At 39.0% G+C, this 16,052-nt stretch overlaps 1 protein-coding gene across 6 annotated transcripts in view; it reads left to right on the forward strand.

Annotated features, from left to right (window-relative positions):
* Positions 1-16,052, forward strand: part of eif4g1b (eukaryotic translation initiation factor 4 gamma, 1b) — a 69,240-nt gene that overhangs the window by 23,239 nt on the left and 29,949 nt on the right. For 4 of the 6 annotated variants that reach the window (XM_084125909.1, XM_084125907.1, XM_084125908.1 and 1 more), the window contains 5 exons: positions 3,136-3,275; positions 9,315-9,407; positions 10,759-11,914; positions 14,667-14,749; positions 15,720-15,915. In XM_084125909.1, the coding sequence (XP_083982035.1) occupies positions 3,136-3,275; positions 9,315-9,407; positions 10,759-11,914; positions 14,667-14,749; positions 15,720-15,915 (1,668 nt within the window). Of the gene's footprint in view, positions 1-1,582; positions 1,736-3,135; positions 3,276-8,728; positions 8,934-9,314; positions 9,408-10,758; positions 11,915-14,666; positions 14,750-15,719; positions 15,916-16,052 lie in introns of those variants that run through there. The other 2 variants (XM_084125910.1, XM_084125911.1) reach the window with 2 other exon arrangements.

A 16,052-nucleotide genomic window follows, 5' to 3' on the forward strand; every position in this document is an offset into this window, starting at 1 on the left:
CATCGGATCAAACTCACCCCCAGGTGGTGATCAGTTGACAGCTCCGCCCCTCTCTTCACCCGAGTGTGCAAGACATACGGCCGGAGGTCGGATGAAATGACCACAAAGTCGATCATCGACCTCCGGCCTAGGGTGTCCTGGTGTCACGTGCACTGATGGACACCCTTATGCTTGAACATGGTGTTCATTATGGACAAGCTGTAACTAGCACAGAAGTCCAATAACAGAACACCACTCGGGTTCAGATCAGGGGGGCCGTTCCTCCCAATAACGCCCCTCCAGGTGTCACTGTCGCTGCCCACGTGGGCGTTGAAGTCCCCCAGTAGAAAGACGGTGTCCCCAGTCTGAGCACTTAACAGCACCCCTCCCAGAGACCCCAAGAAGGCCGGGTACTCTGCACTGCCGTTCGGCCCGTAGACAAACACGACAGTGAGAGGCCTATCCCCGACCCAAAGGCACAGGGAAACGACCCTCTCGTTCACCGGGGTGAACTCCAACACATGGCGGATGAGTTGGGGGGCTATAAGCAAACCCACACCAGCCCGCCGCCTCTCACCAAGGGCATTTCTAGAGTGGTAAAGAGTCCATCCTCTCTCAAGGAGTCTGGTTCCAGAGCCCAAGCCGTGCTTGGAGGTGATCTCGACTATCTCTAGTCGGTTGTATTTACCTGTGAAAACAAACCTGGAAAGAGACGTGAGGATTTCTAGTCAAACTGACGGATCAACTTTATTTGTAGGGCAACCTTATGATTTGAAATGATTCGTTTCAGCCTTTTTGAATGGAAGTTCCCCAAACCGGAAGTGCCACCCATAATTCAAAACGCGTCATGGATAAGGTGGATAGCGTTATTCCCACATCATCACTCGTGTATATTGGATCCCTCCCGTCCTCTGGTGTCGGTGCTGTTCAGAAAAATCAAAAGTGACCTTATAAACGTATGTCTGGGTTTGTTTTAAAGCAACACCAAAGATTTTTTTGTACCTTAATAATGTTTCCAAAATGGTTTCAGTGGTTCATCAACTCGTAACAGGGTGAACGGCACTTCTGCATTCGCTTTGCAACCCTCTATCGGCTATAACCGCACTATGCAAGTTTGCCAAATTGGGTAGCAGATCTGTAGTTCGAATGAGACATGAGACATAAGAAACTAAATTTGACTTGCTTTACGGCAAGTGTTACAATAGCAAAAAAATAGCAAGCAATGTCATTATTTCGTTTTTCTTAATTTCTAATGTCGCAATACATCATACTTTCATAAAATCATGCAACATAGTCTACCTTGTTTGTGGACATTGTTATTTCCAAAGCCGGTGCTGGATAAACAGCGAGCGTGCGTGTGACGGTAGGCTGCGGTAGGCTAAATTATTTACGACAGCGGTAATGGACAATTCTGCTTTCAACCTGTAGGGGGACCGAAGAGGAAAAGGGCTTTGGTGTTGCTTTAACAGTGTCCTAAAGATCCTGGATCAGCGCTCATTCGCTCGCTCACTCTCTCTGTTTGTGGAAGTGATGTTATTTTAGTCAAACCCCCACCAGCACGTTCACCGGATCAAATCTCTCTCACACACACACACGTCAGTCTTCAGTGTGTCTCTCACGACACCCAGAGGACTCGCTGACCTGTGTGTCCACAGACAGGGAGAGCAGGGTAGACCAGGAGTCGTCGAGCTCAGTGTAGATGTGAAGGTTTGAGAGATTAACATGGGCAACAGAGCGTCCAGAAGAAACTCTGACGGTACGTCACACTGATTTATATCTGACTGTCCGTCTTTCTGTCCGTCTTTCTGTGAGTTTTGACTATATTTAGTCTCTGGTGAACAATGCTCCCTCAGTAATGCGAGTTGGGTTGGGTTTGACATGTAGAGTGACTAAAGAAAGAAACAACCAATCAGAGAGCTTAAAAGTGACCATGTGACCAGGTAAGAGGAGTTTAGGTGTGTTTTTTTCCTCTCTTAATTTAATTTAAATAGATTTTTTTTAATATATAAAGTAGGTAAAATATTAATACAAATAATAAAATATAATATGCACAATTAAATAGTACATAATTAGCACTTTCCATGCTATGACCATTCATAATGTTATTTTATTTGAGCATTTTAGCATTAAAATGGTGAATTAGCCTAAATTTTTTATATTTTCAGTTTTTTTTTTTTATCACTTTTCACTTAACCATATACAAAACCGTAAACAATCTGGTGCCGTTCCAATAATTATAATTTAAATATTTCTAAATTAGCTTAATTTTATTTTTAATTCAGTTTAGTAATTTTAGTATTTCAACTTTTAAGTTTTCCATCTAACATTTTATATATTTTTTTTTTTCAGCTTTATTTCAATTAACAAACAAAATTTTATATTATTCTATATTTTAGCATTCAACAGCTAAAGCATCAAATGTCTCCCTCAGTAACGCGAGTTGGGTTGGTTTTGACATGTAGAGTGACTAAAGAAAGAAACAACCAATCAGAGCGCTTAAAAGTGACCATATGACCAGGTCATAGGAGTTTAGGTGTGTTTTTCCTCTCTCTTAATTTTATTTTAGTAGTAAAGTACTACTTTTGGCATTTGTTTTGCATAGACAGAATTTTGGGAAAATCTAGTTAAAATGAACAACTGAACACAGTGACGAAATCAAATGAATCACTATGACAACAAACAAGGCAGGGAGAAACGGTGCAAACGAAAACAAAACCGAGTTCTGGATGTGAGACAGAGAGAGCCGTGCAACACACTCGATCTCTTACACACATGCTTGTTTCCTGAGGGTGTGCAGGTCAAATATAAATCTGGCTGTGACAGATTATGTGTTTGCTAAAGGAGGCTGTGTGTGTGTGAGAGAGTGCACGTGAGAGTGTGCGCGTGAGTGTGTGTGTGTGCATGTACATAGCAACGAATCACTGATGTGATTATTCAGTGTTTTGTGGTGTTAACTTGTGAGGATTTCACCTCAAGCGACCTAAGAGACTTCCTAAGAGACCTTCCTTGCCAGCCACAGTTTTTCTCTTGTACGTGATGTTTAGGGCGAGTAAATCTGAATTGGGTGATGTCACACTAAAACTGAACTGAGATATAAACCCGTGCACATGCATTTTGAGACATTCGTAACACTGTTCTCTTGTGTGTTTCCCCCAGCCGGGGCATATTACCCCGCTCAGCCCCAGTTTACACCCCCTGTTGCCCCAGCGCCTGTGATCATGAGCCCCGCCCCCCCGCAGCAGCAGCCCCCACCCCCTCAACAGCAGCAAGCCCCGCCCAGACGCGAACGCAAGCCGGTAAGCCATGAATCGACACGCATCTACAGCTTCTGTGTTCCTTGTGTGAATGTGCTTTGAGATTTATTCATATTTTTACTTGCATCTCCAGAAAATATTGCTGTCTCTAGGTTGTTAATTTGACATTTTTTTTATCAGCAATGTTTTTTGCTAATTAACAATCATTTTACTCAGCAATTATTTTAGTGAGCCGTATGTCATCTATAGAGATTAATGTGTCATTTTTATCAACAATTTATTTGCAAATTAAAATTTTGCTCAGCAATTATTTTAGTGAGCCGTATGTCATCTATACAGATTAATGTGTCATTTTTATCAGCAATTTATTTGCAAATTAACAATCATTTTGCTCAGCAATTATTTTAGTCAGCCGTATGTCATCTATACAGATTAATTTGTTAATTTCATGCCTCTATAATTGCCACAAAAACTGAGCAAATCCTGGCTTTGAAAGGACTGGCTCTCTGGGTCGATGTGATTGACGAAGGCATTTATGTGCAGTCAAGTGAAAGTTTAATAAGATCATCTTTCCTGTTTAAAATGGTTTGCAAAGATTCACCTGAATGATGTTGTTCTTCTGCTCAGAGGAAGTTTTCTTCATTAACACACACGATGTTTATTTGTATAGCACTTGTAAAAACAACCACAGCTGACCAACGTGCTTAATGTCAGGATACACAAAGAAAAAAAATTAAAAAACAACACAGTAGAGAATGTCACAGTTGCAAAACTCAACTTAAAATGAATGTTAAGGAATACAGGTGTGTCTTATGCAACGACTTGAAAAGGCCTGCTCGTGTTTTGAATATATGTGACCCTGGACCACAAAACCAGTCACATGGGTCAATTTTATGCATTTGAGATTTATACATCACATGAAAGCTGAATATATAAGCTTTCCATTGATGTGTGGTTTGTTATGATATGACAATATTTGGCTGAGGTATACAACTATCTGGAATCTGAGGGTACAAAAAAATCTAAACATTGAGAAAATCTCCTTTAAAGTTGTTCATTTATGTTGGCGATTGTGCTGCATTCACTCACACAAATACATGTTTTATATATTTACGGCAGGAAATTTACTAAATATCTTCATGGAACATGATCTTTACTTAATATCCTTATGATTTTTGGCATAAAAGAAAAATCGATAATTTTGACCCATACGATGTATTGTTGCCTATTGCCACAAATATACCCATGTGACTTGTGACCGGTTTTGTGATCCAGGGTCACACATTTTTAGGTGGTTATTTTTAAGCTCCGCCCCCTGTGCCGGGAGCATTAGCTCATTTGCATTTAAAGGAACAGACACAAAACGGTGCATTTTTGCTCACCCTCAAAAATTGACAATTTTAACATGCTAAAAATATCTGTGGGGTATTTTGAGCTAAAACTTCACATACACACTCTAAGGACATAGGCTAAGTCTCTGACTTATTTTACATCTTGTGAAAATGGCATTATACCACTTGTGTTGAAGTCACCAGTCGATGTCATTTCTTCTTCAGTTTTAAAAAAAATCACGTTTAACAGGCAATTCCTGGTAAAAGAACTGCATTACCCATGATTCTATGTAAAATGTATTATCGCACAGCTCTATATAAAAAGTTGGATATATACTGTATTATATCCAACTTTATCTGCATTCAAACAGTACTCTTAGCTGTCCGATTGCTTGTATCATTGCAAAGTGTAAACTATATTATTGCCCAGCACTAATATGATACATGTGACTGTAAGGAATGAAGATATTGAGATATTATAAACATAAACATGCTTTTAAAAGCAATGTGTATTGTGAAAGTGCTATAGACTTCACTTGGCTTATGCATTTGTACACATCTGGTTATTTTGCAGTGAACTTAAGCTACATTATTTCTATTCTTTAAATAAAGCATTTTGTTTTAAAGTGCTTTTTTATTGCATTCCTCGCAATTCTTTATGTAGTTTATTCCTTCATTTAAGATGTCTGTTTATCAAATACTAAGTTGTGTTGTGATGTACCTCGTAGCTGGTTGGTTTGATTCATGGCTTATAACTCTTTAACTGAGACTTTTTAAAACCCTTATGGGAAAAATACTTCTAGAACCAAGAACCACTGAAAAAGTGGACAGATATTAGGATCTTTTGGGTGGTACTGATGAACTTAAATATGGTTTATACAGGCAGCTCCAGCTTAAAGTCGGCATGAAACCGAAGTGCAATAGTCTTTTCTTCCCTTTAGTGCCGTATATATGAGTAAAACTGCTTCTGGAACAGGAACAAATGTGGGCGGGGCTTGATTTTGTCTGTGGGGAATTGATTGGATGGTCGTGGTTTGCTATTGGTGGATCTCATGTGAGTGACAGGTTGCCCCGCCCTCATGCCAGTAATGACGTCATCAGAGAAGAGATGCTGCAAGAGATGAGGGGAAGTTATTCTGATTCAAGATTACGAGGAACACGAGTTTGTGCACAGATGAATCGTTTAGAATAAATACTGCGGTATTCCATGAAAAAAACAAGAATTTTCCGTTTTGATCTCATGACTTTAAGCAATAGCATCACCACATAAAACGCAGCATTGTGCATTAGGGCTGTCAAATAAAAATTAAAATTGAATATTCATCGAATAAATAAAAAAAAGCACATTCGAATGCAAAAAATCATGCGTTTTGAAAGTCAAAAACTGGCGAGGTTTGTTTTTGTTAGCTTGTCCAGTATACAGCGCGGTGCGGCTGTGTTGTTCAATTGGAAAATGGCGGGAAAGTCGAAAAAACTTTCGGAAAAGTATGTCAAGCTGAGCGTCTGATGTTTTTGACGAACAATATGTAGATTGTTGTTAATTCTGAATGGCTGTTTGCTATTTTGTGTTCATGTAACGCTAGTTTTACGCTGTCTGTTGAAGCGCGTTTTCTCTGGTTACTGATGCACTTACACCATTTTATGCACTATTGTAACCTAAATTTCCTTGCATGCACATTAAGGAAATTGTATTTTATTTAAAACCAATTGTTTCAAAAGTTAATGCACTTTAAAAAGCGAATGTCATTTAATTTCAATAAAATATTGCGACGCTTGATTTGCTTTATATTTGCTTATTGTGCTCGCTTGCGCCCTCTTGTGGGCATAGGAGACAATACAGTGGTTTTTCCTCTAACATTCTACGGAAGCCCCAAAATGCTAGAATTTATTTTTATTTTTTTTACGTTGCGGTTCAGGGCTTCCGTAGAATGTTAGAGGAAAAAAGTACTAGAATTATGAAAAAGAAATATTTCGACTTTATTCTCAATGCTAGAATTTTTTTTTTTTTTTTGAAAGTCGTAATATTTCGAGAATAAAGTTACGAGAATACAGTCTTCCGTAGAAGTTCTTATTTATTAATTTTTTTGTTAAAAAAAAAAAAGCGCTTGTGAAGTCGAACTGCTTCTGATTGATCTAAATATAAGCCATCTGGACTTTCAACAAAAGGAAATTCTACAGGTGCTAATCATGGCAACATGGCATTAGCATGTTTTAGGACACCTATGAACAAGCACGAAGACTTCACAATCCTGGTCCAAACTTTAATGTGGCACGTTGACTCGAAGCCTACGTGTCTTCGTGCTCGTCTATAGGCAACGCCATCTGGGTCGAGAGCACTTAACAGTAACCCTACTGTCTCCCTCTTCACCGTAAATACGTTCTGGATACATTTTAAGTGCATCATTCTGTATCCAATCATTTGGCCGGATCCTGCGATTTCCTCAGATATAAAGCTGGAAATCTCCATCCAGTCTGAAAAGTGTTTTCGCCTGTAAAGTCTATTCCGGCGCAGTGTATTTTGTAATGTCCTAAAACATGCTAATGTCATGTTGTTAGATTAGCACCTGTAGAACTTCCTTTTGTTGAAAGCTCAGATAAAAGTAAAAAGCTACTATTTTGTTTAGATCCATGTCTGAGGCAGTTCGACTTCACAAGCGCATTTCTACACACACACAAAAACTTCTACGGAAGACTTCTCGTAATTTTGACTTTATTCTCAAAATATTTGCATTTATTCTTGTAATGTTTCAACTTTATTCTTTTTTTTTAGGGATTTTTTATTTTATTTTTTACGTTGCGGTTCAGGGCTTCTTTAATTGCCTTTAGAATTTGAATATAATATTCAAATTTTGCTAATATGTCAGAAAGATATTTGAATTTAGCTTCTCAGCCATTTTGACAGCCCTATTGTGCATTTAGCCTGAAATGCATTGGTCCTGTTGTTCTGTTGATGCCCTGCTGTATTTCTACAGCCGGTCAAAGGTCATTTCCACTAAAGGACACTGGTGAAGCATCAGCGCTTCAGTGTGGGATGTGTTAGTGTGTGTTTGCTGCTGTTATCAGGGTCTCTGGGAGCTCACAGCTGGGAAACTGCACTGGACTTTGACTTATCGTGTCTCGCATTCAGTCCGTCAGTGAGGTTTTATTTCAGAGGAATAGAAACTGAGCGAAAGTTGTGGAAGGAGGAGAGGCAGAGAGAGAGAGAGAAAGGGAGAGAGAGAGAGAGAGGGAGCAGCAACGAGCTATTGTATTATGTAATATATGAATTAATGTATTATATAATATATTAAATACAACAGCATATTGCTTTCATTGACAATTTTCCATCAATACTGACACAACGGACATGGGAATTTAATCTTCATGAAATATATATATATATTTCATGAAATCACATCATGATTTGCTAATCTACAATTTATTTGCCATTAAACATTTATTTTGGATTGAGCTTAATTTGGAGTAAATGCTCTCTGATCATTTTGTTTTTATTTCTATTTTATTTTATTTTTTTGGAATCCTCAAACAAACTGATGAACGGCATTCAATGATTAAGAATCGGATTTAATAATAAACATATTTTGATGTCGATTATCTGGTTTATTTCTCATATTTTAGTTATTTTGGCTATAGTTCTGAATGGCCCGTAACATTTTTAAAATGTTTCTGAAAGAGTCTCTTCTGCTCACCAAGGCAGCATTTATTTAATCAACAATACAGTATAAACAGTGAAATATTATTACAATTCAAAATAACTGCTTTCTATGTGAATAAAGAGAAATTTATTCCTGTGATCAAAGCTGTATTTTCAGCATCATTACTCCAGTCTTCAGTGTCACATGATCCTTCAGAAATCAGTATAATATGATGATTTGATGCTCAAGAAACATTTATGATTATTATCAGTGTTGAAATCAGTTGAGCTGCTTGTGCATACATTTTATTTCAGGATTCTTTGATGAATAGAAAGTTCAAAAGAACAGCATTTATTTGAAGTAGAAATCTTTTGCGACATTAAACGTGAGTTTTGAACAATTTAAAGCACCAAAGTCAGTGGGTTCAGTTCTAGGGCTCCACGTGGCTCTCAGTCTCCACCCCCGTCTCTCTCTCTCTGTGTGTGTGTGTGTGTTCAGTGTGGTGGGCGTTCCACATTCCTGTGCACTCGTTTCACAAGGCCGAACTCTCTCTCTCACTCTGTTTTTCCTTCCCTGCTCTCCTGTACGAGAGAGAGTTTGAGGCCCGCGTCGGCCCAGGCCGTGTGTGAATGTGCTGCCCAGTTTAGTGTGTGCGAGTCAGGCTGAGTTTAAACTTCAGCCCCAGGATGAGCCGGGCCTAGAAGAGCTCAACCCCTCTGTCCGAGGGGAGCAAGGTAGGGAATGTGCTGTCTCATGCGTGTGTGTGCATGTGTGAGTGTGTGTGTGGGGGTGTTTGTCTCGTTGAACTGGTAAGCCGATATATAATTCATTGCGATAGATAAGTTGGACAAACAGACTGCTTTGAGTTTGTACGAGTTTTAAGAGGCCGTGTGAAAGTTTTCCAGGCTCTTGTGCATTCTCTTCTTTATAAGGTGCTCCAGTGTGTGTGTTTGCCAGAGACATTCGTTGCATATTTTGTCTCTTGCAGCACTGATAAATGCTTCTTGGATTGAATCACTCGCTGTTGTTGATGTTTTCCTGTTGTTCGAACCGTTTTCTATGTTAAGTTATCATGTTCTCATACTTTGTTACGTGTTTTAAATGCTTCTCTCTAGATCAGGATCAGAGACCCTAACCAGGGAGGTCGTGACATCACAGAAGAGATCATGTCAGGTGGTCGCAGTGGCTTGACACCGACGCCTCCACAGGTAACACACACACACCTGAACGCATGAGACTTTACACGCCCTCATGCCGATTCAAATGACTTATAGCACCAAATTGCTATGACACATTTGCCATCAATACTGATGCAAATTTAATTTAATTACATTAAATTATATGTTGGGATATTGTCATCATGACATGTTTTGTGTCATGATGATTTACATTATCATTATCAATGCGCTGATTTTGTGAAAGAACAACTCATTATTTTATGAATTGAAAGCATGTCCGATAATCTACACCATTAAACATTTATTTTGGAGTCTGTATTTGGAGTTAACCCTCTGGTGCTGCTCGCGTGCCGCTTAAAAAAATGACTGGAATGAACCCTTTGGTTCTCCTCACGTGCCTGTCAAAAATTACATAAATGAACCCTTTGGTTCTCCTCACGTGCCTGTCAAAAATGACCATTTTTTTATTTTATTTTATTATTTCAATTAAATGAATGTACTATATTTTAATTTGATAAATTTTTTCTTTAATATTTTTGTATTTTTAGGGTATTTTATGGTACTAAATTATATTTATGGAATAGTTATGATCCAAAAACCTGTTAACCACTTTTTGAGCATAGACTTGAAAATGAAATTTCCAACTTAATCGTAAATCTCAACGTAAGTTTGGTCTCTTTTAAAAGACAACACTTGGCAGATTGTTTCCGAAGTAAAAAAAAAAAGTAGATGTTTAAAGTTATTCTTATGTAAAATGCATTAAAATACTTTTTTTTTTAATTTTATATGAAATATATATTTTCCAAAACATGTTTTGCTCTAAAACTGATAAAATCAAAGCCATAAATCTAAACAAGCTCAAACAAAATTAGCTTCTAGTGAGATTTGCATTGGACGCAGTCCCAAACGCTTCCACTAGGTGAAAGTATTTGCTTCCCATTTGTTTCAAACGCGCTCATTTTTGACCACGAACAAAACAAGTGATTTTTTTTTTTCAGGACCATTTAACCTTTTCGAATCATGTAAATGATTTTTTTTTTTTTTTATGCTCACACAGCAAGTGCCAAAACCTTTACCAAATTTCGTACCATTCTGGTGAAGTGAAAAATTAGTAAAAACAAAATAAAATTAAAAAAAAACAGCACCAGAGATACAATGCTATTTTATAAGAGAAAGAATTGTTTTTTCTATTTTTCTATTTTTTATTTAATGGTATCCTCAAACTGATTAGCTGTCGAAAAGCTCAACGCAATTTAATTATTCAGAATCTTATATAATCATAAATATATTCGAAGCTGTGACTAATAATCTGGTGATTTATGATATTTCGTACAAATAATATATAATGAATTTTCATTTTTGCATAAACTATTTCTTAAAGCCCAACGGTGACAACGCCACGTCTCCGGTCATCATGACAACCAGGGCGGAGTTTCCCATCCCTCCAGGTGAAAGCCTGTTACCCGACACCCCGCAGACTCCGCCCCCTACCAGTCCGATAAGCGACACAGTAGATGCTCCGCCCCTAGCGCCTGCAGACGACGCCCATGTGACGCCTACAGTGGTGGATTCACCCCCTTTTAATAGTGCAGAAGCCACACCCCCTAAGAGCAAAGAGGAGGGGCCTGTGAGTGTAACGATGCCGGTCCCCGCCCCCCAGGCGGAGCCTGTGCTTGAATCTCCGATAGTGCAACCGGATGAGCTCCAGCTGTTCAACGGAGTCCCGGCAAGAGACATCAGCCCTATTGCTGAGCCAGACATCACTAAAGAAGCACCACCGATTACCATGGAAATTCCTGATAGGACTGTTCCTCTTCAGGTTGTCAAGGAGACCCCTGTTGCGGTTGTTAAGGAAGTGCCAGCTCCTGTTGTTAAGGTGCCAGCTTCTGTTGTTAAGGAGCCTACTCCTCCATTTTTCAAGGAGCCTACTCCTCCATTTTTCAAGGAGCCTATTCCTCCGGTTGTCAAGGAGCCTATTCCTCCGGTTGTCAAGGAGCGTATTCCTCCGGTTGTCAAGGAGCCTATTCCTCCGGTTGTCAAGGAGCCTATTCCTCCGGTTGTCAAGGAGTCTATTCCTCCGGTTGTCAAGGAGTCTATTCCTCCAGTTGTCAAGGAGATCCCTGTTCCTGTCAAGGAGACCGCCGCCCCTGTCGTCAAGGAGACCACCGCTCCTGTTGTAAAGGAGACCCCTGCTCTTGTTGTCAAGGGAAGCCCTGCTCTTGTTGTCAAGGCAACCGTCCCTGTGGTTGCCAAGGAAGCGCCCAAAGCGGTTGATTCGGAAGCCCTTACGCAGGAGATTGTTGTCAAGGAAATGCCTGATGTCAAGGAGACACCTACTAAACAAGTCCTGGAAACTCCACTTGTCGTCAAGGAAACACCTTCACTCGTTGCCAAGGAAACCCCCGAACCACTTTTGAGGGAAGCCACCACCCCTTCAGAGGTTGTTGCAAGCGTTTCTAAAGCCACGCCCCCTCCGACAGAAGAGCGAGAGGACACACCCACTACACAGACCACGCCCTCGGAGAGTACTTTACAAGGTGCGTAAGGCAGTTTGTAACACAGTGACCGTGTTATTTTAGTATTTATTTAAGTTTTCAATGGTTTTAGTTTAGTTTACAACAATACTACATAGTGCAAGTGTTGACATTAGGTGAGATATAGTATGCATTAGCATAAACATCTGCCATCAGTCATGCTGGGCATGTAGAGAATGTAGCTGAGCAAGTTAATGTCAACATGTTTATATCCAACTACCTGAAGAATAACACACCTGGTTTAATGACATTCGAAGGAAACTCTAGCGCCTCCTTGAGTTCGGAGGTTTGACCTTCTAGACCTGCACAATTCTTTCATGATTATGGTTTGAATGAATGATTCAGTAACTCACTAAAATTACTGGATGAATCAGCGTTTTTGACAGAATCTCTTGAATCAATGATTCAAAGTTTGAATCGAGATCACAATCTTTTAACGATTAATCGTGCCGCTCTATACCTTGAATAGTAATACAAGAACACGCGTTAAGTGAATGATTCAATGACTCGCTCATAAAGTCTTCACTTGTTTCATTACTGGATAAATCAGCATTTTTTAACGAATCTCTTGAATGAATGATTCAATGACTCACTCATAAAGTCTTCACTTGTTTCATTACTGGATGAATCAGCATTTTTTAACGAATCTCTTGAATGAATGATTCAATGACTCACTCATAAAGTCTTCACTTGTTTCATTACTGGATGAATCAGCATTTTTGAACGAATCTCTTGAATGAATGATTCAATGACTCACTCAAAGTCTTCAATTGTTTCATTACTGGATGAATCATCGTTTTTGAACGAATCTCTTGATTGAATGATTCTAGTGACTCACTCAAAGTCTTCAATAGACTCTGTGCACAAGCGTAGTAACGAACTTCCGCTGACGCCAGAAGTCGGCATATCTGTTTCCGGTCTACTTGCGCGTCGCCCAAAATGTCTATTTCGTGCAGCGAAATTGAAGCTCAAAATGGCTGTTAGCGACTTGAATCAGAGCAAAGTGGCACACAACAGTGCTCCTTATACGTACCCATGTTAACAGGTTAGAGCTTTCACACTGCACGCGGTTGCAGTCCATCGATCCGTTCCAGGTGCGGCAAGTATACAGCATACAGAAGTGCAGAGATCGTTTCCGCACCGACTATAAACCGTCTATTTCTGCTGTGCTGCAAACGCTGAATTAAAGTGACAGCGCATGTTTCGTGGTCAAAATTAACAAAGATTGACCTGAAAATGTAGTAATTTCACCATAAATGCGGTTAATTCAATAAATTGTAGTAATCTCACCATAAATGCATTTAATTCTATAGGCCTACTACTATTTTTCACAGTCATCTTTTCACTTTTAGAAGACCGGGGTAAAGCAAGGTAAACTACAATTTACTTCAACAAGGCGACATAATGAACAACACTCGTCTCATTCGTGGAGGTGGAAAAACAAGTTCTTTGTGACATGCAAGATTTATTTTATTAAAATTTAAATGGAAAAGAAAAGGCATGAGAGTCGGCTGTTTTTTGTCAATTTACAGTTAAATATTTGACCACTTGCTTAAGCAACTTAATATAAGTAATGCATGGAATAATAGCCCTACGTTGTTTAAATTGTGTTTAAACGTGCGTCCATTAAAGAGTGTAGGTTATATGTGTACAAAGAGAATCGCAATGCTGAAAAAACATTTTATTAAATAAAAGTTGCAGCGTAACTTCTGGATTTTAAATAAAAATAGTAAGTGTTTGTGGTACAGCCGTGAATCAGTTATTCACTGCAAACGCATCATATGTGAAGCACTATAGCGCGTGCTGCTCCTGCACCGCACACACACACACACACACACACACACACACACACTGCACACAGAGTATGTGGGAAACGGCCGTTAGATCCACCTACAGTTCTTAGAAACTTAGATGTGTCACGCACATTATATCTCTTTATTTCGTACAACAGCAGCACTCTTGTTTGTTTATAGCGGATGCCGATGAAGACAGTCGTAAACCGGAAACTGATATGCCGACTTCTGACAATAGCGGAAGTTTGTCGCGACGCTTGTGCACATAGCCTATTGTTTCATTACTGGATGAATCATCGTTTTTGAATGAATCTCTTGATTGAATGATTCAATGACTCACTCATAAAGATTTCACTTGTTTCATTACTGTATGAATCATCTTGGTCACACTTTATTTTGATGGTCCCTTTTGAATATTTGGTTGACTATAAGTAACGTTGCACCAGTGTGTCAACCTACTGTCATTAGAGTATTAGTAGACTGTCTGCTTAGTATCTGCTAACTCTTTATACTGATGGTCCTCCAACAGACGCTTTGTTGACTAAGTTACTTTGTAAGTACATGTCAACTTATCCTAACCCTAACCCTACCAGTCTACTAATACTCTACCAACACACTAATGAGAGTTAGTAGACATGTTGGTAAAATGTTACACATAGTCAACAGAATGTGTTAAAGGGACCATCAAAATAAATTATTCAAAGTTTGAATCGAGATCACGATCTTTTAACGATGATTCATGCAGCTCCTATACCTATCATAGTAATGTAAGAACGTACGTTAAGTACTATAAGCTAAATGAGGCAGCGTACATTATGCAAGTACACAAACGCTAATGCTTGGTCAGAGTATGTTTCTGGTCTAAAGCTCTTTCCACTCTCCTCTGCTGGAATTTGATGCAGCCACACTGTTTAGTCAATAGAGCATGTCTTCATACTCAGTGTGTGTTTATGTATTTGCAGTGGTTTCTGTGCCAAAGAAGAAGAGAAAAATGAAAGACCTGAACAAGAAGGAGGCGGGAGATCTTCTTGATGCCTTCAAAGAGGTGTGTAGAAGAGCGCCAACTGTTTTATGCCCAGAAACAACGACTGTGTGTTCATTCAATAACAAAAGCTCAGTCCAAGGCCTGTTCATTGTGTGCGTTTGGCAGATGCTTTTATCACATCATGAGTGATGTGAATCCCAGACTCAACTTTTTTTTAACCATTTACAGGCTTTAATGCAAATAAAACCTGTTTTGAAAATACAGATTTCACTCGCAGTGCAAAATTCAACCTGTCAGTAAAATGTTATGGATTTGTTTTCTAGCACGGAGTGATGAATTCTGAGTGATAAAGTGATGGGGATAATGATAATAATCGTTATATTAAGTGGCTTTAAGTGCTATGTACTTACATCGAAAAATAAGTACAATGTACTTATTGTGTTCATGTTGTATAGTAAAACACTTGTGCTGCTATTGAGGTGTGATACAGGTAAGGATTGGGACGGGTGTGGTGGTATGGGAGGGTCAACAATGTAATTATACATGTAATTACATAAATTAGTTACAGCTGTAATTACATGCAGGTATTTTTAAAATATTTAAGTACAATGGATTACACTTTATTTTATCGTGTCATTGTTGCAGTGTAATTATATATTTATTGAGTACTGAGTAATATTAGTGAACTACATGTACTTACTATAGGGTTAGGGTAGGATTAGGGTTTGGTTGAGGGTTAGATGCATGTAATTATGCATAATTTACTGTTATTACTATGGTAAGTACATGTAACATATGGACACTGTAAAATAAAGTGTTACCGTACAATATAAAGACATGTTTCTACACAATTCTTTCTGTCGTATACAAGACCATTGCATCAAATTACTAATCTCAATGTTAGTACATAGTAGTTAAAGCCACTTAATATAAAGTGGGACCATTGTTTATTATTATTTTGAGCTTATCTAAATGGTCGATATGCATAGGCCTTTTTGAGTTAAACGTTACCTGTCGTCTGATCGTAAAGCCCACTCCACCTGAGCCAGAGGTCGCACCTGCAGTGGAGGCGGAGCTAGAGAACACGCCTCCAGTGGCTCCGCCCCCTCCTGAAGACCTGGATGAGACGTGGGAGGAGAAAGAAGACAAACTTGATGCTGAAAACATCAAACCGCGGAGTCCAACACCGACCTCACCCACCGAACAGAAATACCAGTATAAAGCAGGTAACGTGGGATAAATAATATGCATCGGATCATTTTAAAGTTGATGTACTTCAAATAATTGCAAATTAAGAATTATTATGTGGCTATTCTGATGCAACTTCCCGAATCCAGCAAGGGAAAGACAAAAATGCTCTATG

The sequence above is a fragment of the Abramis brama genome (assembly GCF_963993115.1).
Source record: "Abramis brama genome assembly, chromosome: 10".
Lineage (NCBI taxonomy): Eukaryota > Metazoa > Chordata > Actinopteri > Cypriniformes > Leuciscidae > Abramis > Abramis brama.